This window comes from Cucurbita moschata, unplaced genomic scaffold (assembly GCF_002738365.1).
Source record: "Cucurbita moschata cultivar Rifu unplaced genomic scaffold, Cmos_1.0 Cmo_Scf00005, whole genome shotgun sequence".
NCBI classification, from domain to species: Eukaryota; Viridiplantae; Streptophyta; class Magnoliopsida; order Cucurbitales; family Cucurbitaceae; genus Cucurbita; species Cucurbita moschata.
Window position 1 is genome coordinate 3,746,090 of NW_019268521.1, and position 10,580 is coordinate 3,756,669.

Here is a 10,580-nt window from a genome sequence, read left to right on the forward strand (position 1 = left end):
TTTTTTTTTTTTTTTTTTTTCACGAAGAGAAAATAGAAGTTCGAGATTCGGGTTAGGAAAATTTTGTTGATATGGAAGTCTCCTTTACTATTCGAGTGACGCATGTGATGGATGATATTTGCAAGACCTAAAAAACACGTTGAATATATCAATAACTTAGATCACCAGATTACAAAAGGCTAAAATTGTAAATTCATATATAAATTAATATTTGAATAAGCTCTCTAATTAAATATGGATGAATGAAGAGAAAAGGAAGGGCATTGATTGACAAAACTACTCAAGCTAAAAATAATTATAATAAATAATTCAATTTTTCATTAGAAAAATTGCAATGGGAATTTAATAATTTTATAAAAAAAAGTTTTAATTTTCTTTTTTGAACATTGTGCCATAGAATTTTATTAAATTAACTCATTATTTTTTTAATCAATTGTAATTTTTGAGAATTAAGGTAAAATATTATTTTGAATTGTAGTATTTTCACATGTTTTGAAATTAATGTTAAACAATGTCAAGTAAATATATTATATTAATTTCCAAAATAATTTTCGCAAAATTAATTTTTAAAATTATAAATTTAATATTTTCGACCTCACTGGTTGAATAATAACTATTATTCGTACTTACAACACATGTCGGATAGTGATTGGATCATCTTTTCGCGGCTAGCGATTGGGAGTCAGCTAAAAAGGACAAAGCTTTTGTTTGGTTGAAAATTGGGAGCCACCTCTACTGCTTCCTGTTCCTAATCATTAATCAGGTCGGGTTTCGAGTTGACTCAATGAAACGTCAAGGTTGCTTCTCTTTATGACCCACAGACACGAATCAAGTGGTAACCCAAGGTAGCGACGAACAGCACAGATTGGTACCTAATAACATTATACGGGTATATATAGTTCGACGAGCGTAAATACATGGGTATCGACCCTGTATATGCTCGACATCTACCAAACTCTCAACTTTTTGAACAATTTCCAAAGGAGTTGAAGCAGAAGCTGGTTTAGAAGTGGAGAAGAAACCAGAAAAGGACCTGTGACTTAATTTACAGACGGTGGCCTTAAAGTTGATACATCGGGTAAGTAACTAAGAACAGTTTTGAGACTATATATATATATATATATACACACTTACAACTACCAAAAACGCATGTTTTATAAGATCAACACTCGATCCCAGTATTTATCTGAACAGAGAAGGAAGTTCGACGGATATTCGAGAGTGGAGCGTCGACTCTTACGACTATCCCTGAATTCCCAACGTTTCCGTTCCATTTCGACCTGCCGATCTGGATGTTGAGCGGGAAATCAATATAGAAGAAGAAATGATAGGATAAGAGTGAAGTATAAATCAACATGATCCACAGACACGAGGGAATTCAATACTTACAGAAATTGAAGCGAAGGCAGAAGGGTGGGCAATGAAAGAACAGCCGCACATGAGATTGAGAAGTTTCTTCACTGAATGAACAATTTCAGCACGAAACCCAGGATTGCTTCCACCAAAAGTACGACTCAAACTGATCATTTTAAAATCAATCTTTAGATACAAAATCACCATCTATCACTTGAGAAGTGGAAAAATGAAAATCAACTCTGCAAGGATATCGAACTGAAAATCGCGATAAACAGAAGAGTGTTGGAGGAGAATTATCTTTGCATCTGTAACACTACAGTTGCTCTGGGGATATTTTTATGCTTCCCCTGAATTACTTTCATGCGGTGGTTTGTTGGAAAAGCTAAGATTCATCTGCAGAAACCCAACTAGAGGCCTAGAGCTTTACTGCAGCTTCTTAGGATTGATTTTTTTTTTTTGTTTAAAATATATTGTGTGACAGCCCAAACACACCGCTAGAAGATATTGACCGCTTCAGCCCGTTGCATATTGCCGTCAACCTCACGGTTTTAAAATGCGATTGCTAGAGAGAGGTTTCCACACCCTTATAAGGAATGTTTCGTTTCTCTCTCCAACTGATGTGGGACCTAACATACTGCCTTTAGTTGGAATTCTCCGCATCTTTTTTTTTTTGAAGTTAAGTAACCAACTATCCTCATCCAACCCGAAGTGTTGAAATAACTTCCTAATACAAGAGATTAACCCTCAATACTCATAGAATGACAATCTACTACCAAATAAACTCGAGCTTGAAGTCTTGGGCATGTGAAAGAATTGCCGAGAGTGGGGTTATGTTCCTTACTCGCAACCAATGCTCATAGATAACATCAAAGTCCAAATCGACATTTATGGTGTAATCGGATCAACATAGGTGACTCAACTTTTAATGAATAAGCATGTATACTAACCTGCATTGGATAGTTGGTTTCACCAGAAGACCTGATCTCTTCCAAGCCAATGATTGAGCAAGGTCCAAGGTAAATGATTTGTCAGGCATTTGCACTATTGGTGTTATTCGAGTTCCCCACTTATTCTAAGAAAATCAACCAGTACAAACAAGGGAGGGACATATAAGTTCTTTTGGACATTGAATTTGGAAAGGAGAGACAAGTTTTTCTTCATTTTTTAAAGGAAGGAAATAAGAACATAACTAACCTTGCAAGAGAAGCTGAATCTCATTTCTCCTGGATATTGACCTTGAGCTTGAAGGAGGCCTCCACAAAAGGGCAAAAATGCAGTTGTAGTTAAACCTTCACCCGACACATAAGTCAACTGCCCGTTGGGGAACTGTAAATCAACAAAGGACTGGGAGGGAGGGAGGGAGGGAGGGGAGAAGTATGTTACTCGACTGATCAAAGGTTATGATAAACGAGAAACGGTTCTAAGCTTTATGCTCAAACAATAGCCACTAGCCTGACAGAATTTGCTTCCTTCTAAGGATAACACATGAACAAGAATAAGACCAAATGCACTTAATGACCACATGAAAGCTACCACGAGGCCAATTTCTTTTTGTTGAAAATATGTCTTCAATTTTCTTATGAAGGTTTGAACCTCAGAAGATTTGAATCTCAGAGGCCAATCAAGGGAGGGAGAATATGCCAATTATCGCTGAACTAACATAATCATATCATTTATGTCAGACAAGTATTCAGCCAATACAATTTTATCAACTTACACAAGCTGGGGGATTGAGACAAAGCATTGACATAAACAGCCACCTTCTATGCTTTGACCAGACTGCTGGACATAGAGAGTGCATTCCATTCTGATGATTCATAGAAATCATAATATTAGAAGACCGAACAAAGTAGGGCTCATACGAAAATGACAGTTTAATATGTGTTAGGTCACTGGCACTTGTAAAAGTAAAAATCATAAGTTCTTCTAAAAGCATAAACAATTGACATTGAATGTGGAAGAATGGTATACCTAAGTCTCGTATTGTATAAATCGCATTCAGGGTCCCAATTGTCAAGTTCAAACATATAATACCTTCTAAGGATTGCAAGACTTAGTTAGACTGTAATAAAAGATCTCTACATATAATGCAAGGAGATACTCAAGTTCAACACTCATATCAGGCAACGTAAAACTGCAAGAATGATTTTAAGACAGGAAAGAGCTATCCCAGATTGTGGACATCCATTTACCTCAAAGTGAAGATTAACTGACATCATTTTAGAAAAAAAATAAATTAACGGAAAAAGTCAACGAAACAATGACAATCATATTTTTCTAAAAGAAAAGCGGCTGGTAGCAATGCGGAGAACTCCTTCAAGAGATCTCCGACAAGTAAGGTTGCTCTTCAAGTAAATAGATGCTTCTTGAAAGGTTACTAAAGGCTGCTACCTCCTAGCAGCAACAGCCAAACTCTTCTTGAAGATACAAACAGAAATAAATCATACTTCAGTACACTAATTTTCACATAACTTCAATATTCAAAGTCCAACACGATATACTTTGATGCCACTAGCCAAATGAAGTAGGTATTACCTTCCTATCATAACCGTACCAAAGCAAGTGTTGCTTTGATATATGAACGGGCAAAAGAAGTGTCGAGTCACGAACAAAGAGTACTGGCCCAAGCTGCAGCAGAAACAAAGATGACTTATCATTTCCACCTGCGGTTCTGCCATGTGAAGCCTCTACTCTCCATAAATCTCCTCTAGCAACTATTGAACTTTCCACATCAAGTGATCTACTATCATATGTTGAAGAAATATTGACCGTGCCCTACACCCAAAGAATAACCAAAATTAAAGACCAAATGGATACTCCAAAATGAAATCCTCAACCCACATGAATATGATTTAGTTAACACCATCAAACTCCCCAATGCCAATAAAAATAAAAACAACGAATGAATGCCATGGAATTGTAGGGTTTGGAAGAGACAGAAAATACTACTGCCAAGCTCAGGAGACAAAATGATTTGAATACAACATTTGCCGGAGACTATCGACTAGAATAGGTAGAACATAAAGACCATGTAACTTCAAAAAAAGCAGGGTTAGGAGTTCCCTAAACTAAAATGAGCAGTCAATGAATATGAACCAAGGATCAAAAAAAATACTATAGACGAAAAATATATAAACTTTCTGTGGTCTTCCCCAAGATTGTTTCACTCACACGACACAACAGGTAGCAAAAGATGACTATTTCAAAATGATGCCTCCAACATACCCACCTTGTTTGAAGCAGTAACACTCAGTCACAGTAGTTTCTTCTAGGGACAATATAGTTGTAATCTTTCTAAATTGTCATATTTGTTACTCTTTAAGTTCTTGGTTTCTTCCCCATAGTAATAATTAGTATTTGCCTCTGTATAGGTAGAGTTGTTGAACATGATCATAGATGCACTAACTTTGTGACTGAGCAAGCCACTTGAGGGCAGTGATCACTTTATTTGGCAGATATTTTATTAGAAGAGATCAGTATGTTTAGTGATAAACCATTTATAAGCTATACATTTAGAACAGTATGAGTACATAAAACAGATATTCAGCTGATGAAGAGTAACTCATTTTTTTTTGCTACTCAAAATAGAACACTGCTATACCTGTGCCCTACCCAGGTGTCCTATAGCCCTCAAATCAAAGCCAGAAGCTTCATCATCAACCACCCCATCTGAAGCAGCATCCTTGTCAGCCGTCTCCGAATTATGCAAGCAGTCTGTTAATGTTCCGAGCTTCCCTTGAACAGCGACTCCCACATCATCCCTCTGCCAACTCTTATCCAGATCCATCCTAACCGATGCTATCATATTCTCCTCTTGCCCAAATGGCACTGGGAGCTGTCTAAAAAATTGTTGTACCATACCATTCAAACAAGCGCCAAAATCAGCGCCAGCTTGTCCAATCCTACTGCCAATATCAAAAATCGATGAGACCCCATTAATTCCTGCATTATGGGCAGTCAATCCATAATCCTTGATACCAAAACTTTGCCCTGGAAATTCAAGATCAAAGAGCTTGGACTTGGGGGGATTAGGCCAGGGAAAAGAGGGCGGCGCTATGTGAGAATGAAGCAGTCCTGTGAAACCCTGAGCAAGACGGTCCGCCAAATCCTGACCATGCCTTTGCACCTCCTCCCACGCTTCGAAAGATCTTTCTACGGACATCAGTTAAAGAACTAAAATCGACTACCGTTATCTCACACCCCAAACCTCTTCATACGAAAGGAGGGACAAACTTCTCTGAACCTTCGCGATCAATAAAGATCAACAATCTATAAGGGGAAAATGAACTAACCAACCAATCAAATCAATTAACAACACAAGAAGCATGCAAGAAGCACTTTACTCAGGGCGGGCTCAAAACTCCATCTCCGAACTCCAAGCAACAAGATTCAAAAAAGCCACAACTGATCCAATTCCACCTCCACCACAGGAGAATCAGCAGACATGAAGGGGATTTCAATTTTGAGAAAAATCAAGCACCAAATAAGACGCAAAGGGACTAGTAGAATCGGATTTCAGCTCCAAACATGAAGGGGATAATTCGAACTGAGAAACGGAGGGTTTTTGGATTGGGAATTGAAGGAGATGAACATGAGAAATGAAGAAGACGAGAGGATTTGAAAGGGGAAGGGTTCTTCTGAACGCCAAATTTGCCGACGCCGTTCCGCGCGGGCGTATTAGTGCGGGTTTGTTTATATATGATAATTCATAAAGCAGCACGTCGGCCATTCAATCTGTGGCTAACTCTGAAGAGTTTCTGGATTTTTTTTATTGCGAAGTAACGCTAGAATCACATGTCGTGGACGCTAGCTTTGTCACAGCCAATGGTTGTAAGGCGAGAGTGGGCCCATCTTTTTATCCTTTTTGTCTTTTGGGTAAAGACGAGGAAGGGAGGAATTTGGTCCAATCTTCGTGTGTAATCCTTGTATGGGATATCTTTGCCAAGGTTTCACACGTGCGAAAATTAATGTGTGATTAATGGATTTTTTTGGTGTTTTTTTCATTAAAATATTAGAAATAGTTAATAATTAAGAGAAAACTTTTAGAAAATTTTATTCTTCTCAAATCGTAGGAGCAAAGCTAATAGATTCAACAAACCTGCCCGTTAAAAGATCGATTCAACAAAACTACCCGTTAAAAGATCGATTCAACAAAACTACCCGTTAAAAGATCTGAAAATGATTCACTAGTAACTGTTGAATGAAGATTTGAAAATCAAAACATTCCTTATAAGAGTTGGAGAGGGAAACGAGGTGTGAAAACATCTTCCTAGTAGACACGTTTTAAAAACTGTAAGGCTGACAACAATACATAACGTACTGCAAGTGGTAGACTTCGAACGTTATAAATGATATCAGAGTCAGACACGGGGCAGTAGATCAGTTGGCCCCCGAAGGGGTAGATCGCGAGATCCCAAATCGACACATTCTTTAGAAATGTGTGGAAGACACATTCTTTATAAGGGTGTAGAAACATCTAACCCATGCGACTAATAGCAATACGTAACATGTCAAAACAGACAATATCCACTGACAATGAGCTTTGACAATGAGCTTTAACTATTACGAAGTACTTTTGTAGTACATTGGCAGCCACATTGTAGCGCCTTCCCCTACTGAAGGTGAGAAAACAGCAAGAGTTTAGAACCGAACTGTTTAGGTATATAATAATTAGACTGAATTTTCAGGTTCTATATCAATGTGACAAAATGAAGCAAGCTAACGCACTCTAAATCGTGTATGTCCATCAAAGAAACAGAGTATTTACTTTACTGCTCACAAACTCACCATGCCGTATGAACAAGCTGGACGCCTTGAAGGTTCAACAGCCACCAGAGAGAAACCCAGATTTTCTAGTATTGGATGGGGTTGATCAACGTATGCTGCGGCGAAAACTAGTCCCTCGACACGGTCGGGCTCAGTTTCAATATCTCTTTCAGCAATCGGCTTACAGAAGCCTTAATGTCTTCAGGTATTATAAGTTGTTTTGGTATAGCTTGCAAGTCATATTGAGTAATAACCTGCATAACGACCGCCAAATTTAAATTCTTGGTGCCGCAATTCCAAACACCTTGATTCACATACTTGCATGACTGTCTCAAGGTGCAATTGTGACAAACCTGCGGATAATTTGAAGAGAGAAGAAAACAAAGATTTAAATGGTAATAGAAGAAGGGAAGTAATGATTTCTGAGCTTTTGCTTACTGTGTCTTCTTGGATACTAAAGAATTTTCGCAGTCTTTTAGCAGCAAAAACATCTCTTCTAGCAGTGGATGGGCATCCAAATAAAGCAACCTTTCTCAAGTCACTGCCAGACAACCATCTGAAAATCCCAAGACTCAGAGTTCAAGACGTGAAACAATAGGGGTATGTCTTCATAATGAAACACAACTGCCAGAACCAGAAAGATGGAATAGAAAACATTATTTCCTTCAAAATCTTGAAATTATCAGTAGCATAAGGCTTCAGGCAATTATCAAGCAGCAGGCAAACAAAATGACAAGCACAGACATCAGCAGCAGCACAATTTGCACTAGAGGTCGGTTCAGGTCGGTTATATCTTAGGTGAATAACTTTTTGGTGGAGGATTACTAATGCCAAAACCAATTGAACTATTGTCAGTTTGGTAGATGAACATCAACATTGAACCGACTGGAGAGACATAAGAGTACAATAAATTTTGAAAATTGAACCATTTGAACCAAACAACCTCTATAAACCAACAAACCCAGCAAAAAACAATGGTTGGGAATAGTAATAACAGCCAATATTATCATATTTGAATAATGAAAACAAAATTCTGATTATAAGATCCCACGTCAGTTGGGGAGGAGAACGAAATATTCTTTATAAGGGTGTGATAACTTCTCCCTAGTAGACGCGCGTTTATTTGTAAGGGTGTGAAAACCTCTCACCATCGTCCTTATTTTTCATAGCTTTCATACCCTTAACTATCAACATCTAAGAATTTTACCCAAAAAAATAATGCATCTGAGAATGATTCATACTAAGATTTTTACATTTATGATACTAAATATAGTTGGAGTAATCTGACCCCTAACAGAAACTAATAACAGTTTCTTATTTTAAAAGCAAACATGAACACAATATCTTCTCAAACCAACCAATCACCTCGATTTCTTCTTCGTCTTGATTGCCACAAGATGTATAAGAGCATGTTTTGAAAAATTTCAAAACTAGAACTAAGGATAGTTTCCCCATGTCAATGCACAGGCTAAAAAATACACATGATTCATCGGAATTAGCTTCAGCAGTTTCACATCACCATTTGCTAAATTGACATTAAATGACTTACAAGCATGAACTTCCAAATAATACTAATTTTTTGTCTCCAATTACGTAAGATTTGCTTTATTCTCCCACCTATTTCTGAATTGCTTAGCATTTCATACTTCATAGATGAAATCGTTGGTGGCAAGAGATCAAGAGCTATCCACTACATCAGACACATGATCTACTCACAAATTTTCAAACAAAATTGCACAAAAACCGAAACAGAGATATCAATATCAACGCATTGACGATGAAAATTCACCAGACTAACAACATAAACTCTTCTTACTTCGCAATTTCTTGATTGTCTCTGCCAAACCGCTCAGCCGCAGACTTGATAAAATCCCGTCCATGACGACATTCAAAGTAACTGAGAACCAGTTTGTTATCAGGCAAAAAATTCGCATAATTAAAATATCCTTCCCTGTATAAATGTCTCACAAACATCTCCATGTCCGGAGAAAGCTCTTTACGGACCAAAGCGTCCTCCCTTGTCAATTTCTCTCGCCCCTTCGAATCCACTCTCCCTTTCAGCACATTGTCCTCATTTCTACTTCCGCCCGATCTCGCGCCTTGGTTAACCACAGAATCCAAACGTATATTCCTCTTCACATCTACAATTTCTGGTCCGATCCCGCCATCGATTTTCGGCGAGAAAGTTCGAGATCTTCGAGAAGTAGAAGGAAGAGAGTGAAATTGCAGGGAATTTGTAGACTGTGAACTGAAGAAATAGCTTCCAAGTTGGGAATCAATTCGACGGTGAAGAACTCTGAAACGAGACATAGACAACTAGAACAAAGCTATGAAAGTCAAGGGTTCAGGGTTTTACGCCATTGAAATGAAGCATCGAAGGCGCCCTTTATAGGCCGTAAAAACAAAATAAATAATTCCCTCAAATTTAAATTTAATATTTAATAAATAACTCAACACAATAAAAAAATTTAAAATTAACTAATCTATTATTAAGATTGATATAATATAATTCTACAGAATTGAAAATTAATGTATTAAACATATAATTTAATTATAATAAGTTACAATTTTAATTTAACTTCTTAAATTTTTATTTGAATTTTTCATTTTAAAATATAAAAACTTAAATTTAATAATGACGACTAAAAATAAATATATACTTGAGATACAAATTGGTTGGAGAGGGACAAAACATTTATCGTAAACGTGTGAAACCTCTCATTAGCAAACCTATTTTAAAACCGTGAAGCTAACGTCCATACGTAATGAGCCAAAATGAACAATATCTGTTAGTAATAGATTTCGACTATTACAAATGGTGTCTGAGTCGGACACTGAGTGGCATGTCAGCGAGGATGCTGAGCTCCAAGGGGTTGGATTGTGAGATTCATATTTGTTGGAGTAGAGAACGAAACATTCTTTTATTTATAAATGTGTGAAACACTCTCCTTAATCAACTTCTCCCTACCAATAGTTATTTACTGTGAGCCGTTGTTGTTACTCTTTTGCTTGCATATATAATACCTCTTTCAAAACCTCTCTTTCGAAAATCTCTCTCTGCCCTCGTTTTCCAAAACCTTCTTCTTAAACTTAGCCAGAGGCTCGAGTATACTTCGCTTGGCTGTAGGCAACTGTGATATCCCACATTGGTTGGGAAGGAGAACAAACCACCATTTATAAGGTTGTGGAAACCTTCCCCTAGTAGACGCGTTTTAAAGCCTTGAGGGGAAGCCCGAAAGGGAAAGCTCAAAGAGGACAATATCTGCTAGCGGTGGATCTGGGTCGTTACAGTAACGTAAGAACGAATTGGCTTAGTTTAAAGTGCGATTGTGCAGCACTCACTTCCCAAATACAATTTTTAATATTTTTATTGTATTATATGTATTTAATTTAATTTGATATATAAAAAAAACAATTAATCCATGAGGTAAGAATTTAAAAAAAAAAAAAAAAAAAAA

The 10,580-nt window shown here is 37.2% G+C and overlaps 2 protein-coding genes across 2 annotated transcripts in view; both read right to left on the bottom strand.

Annotated features, from left to right (window-relative positions):
- Positions 1-894: 894 nt before the first annotated feature.
- Positions 895-6,038, bottom strand: LOC111442716. The gene is made up of 7 exons (XM_023080211.1): positions 4,958-6,038; positions 3,892-4,131; positions 3,074-3,163; positions 2,551-2,700; positions 2,304-2,428; positions 1,390-1,519; positions 895-1,288 (listed from the first exon to the last, which is right to left on the bottom strand). The coding sequence occupies exons 1-7, from the start codon at positions 5,516-5,518 to the stop codon at positions 1,163-1,165; spliced, it is 1,422 nt and encodes a 473-aa protein (XP_022935979.1). The 5' UTR covers positions 5,519-6,038; the 3' UTR covers positions 895-1,162.
- A 953-nt stretch (positions 6,039-6,991) lies between these two features.
- Positions 6,992-10,580, bottom strand: part of LOC111442720 — a 21,415-nt gene continuing 17,826 nt past the window's right edge. The window contains exons 3-5 of the mRNA XM_023080214.1: positions 8,939-9,482; positions 7,561-7,678; positions 6,992-7,475 (exon numbers count right to left, since the gene is read on the bottom strand). Of these exons, the coding sequence (XP_022935982.1) occupies positions 7,251-7,475; positions 7,561-7,678; positions 8,939-9,432 (837 nt within the window). The 5' untranslated portion in view covers positions 9,433-9,482 and the 3' untranslated portion in view covers positions 6,992-7,250. The remainder of the gene's footprint in view (positions 7,476-7,560; positions 7,679-8,938; positions 9,483-10,580) is intronic.

Bases quoted from the DNA above. Each gene is read 5' to 3' on its own strand.
- LOC111442716 (XM_023080211.1), bottom strand. From the start codon at position 5,518: ATGTCCGTAGAAAGATCTTTCGAAGCGTGGGAGGAGGTGCAAAGGCAT. The intron at 4,132-4,957 runs GTATAGCAGTGT...CTTTGGGTGTAG, and splicing joins GACACCTGGGTAGGGCACAG to GGCACGGTCAATATTTCTTC. The intron at 2,429-2,550 runs GTTAGTTATGTT...TGATTTTCTTAG, and splicing joins GATTCAGCTTCTCTTGCAAG to AATAAGTGGGGAACTCGAAT.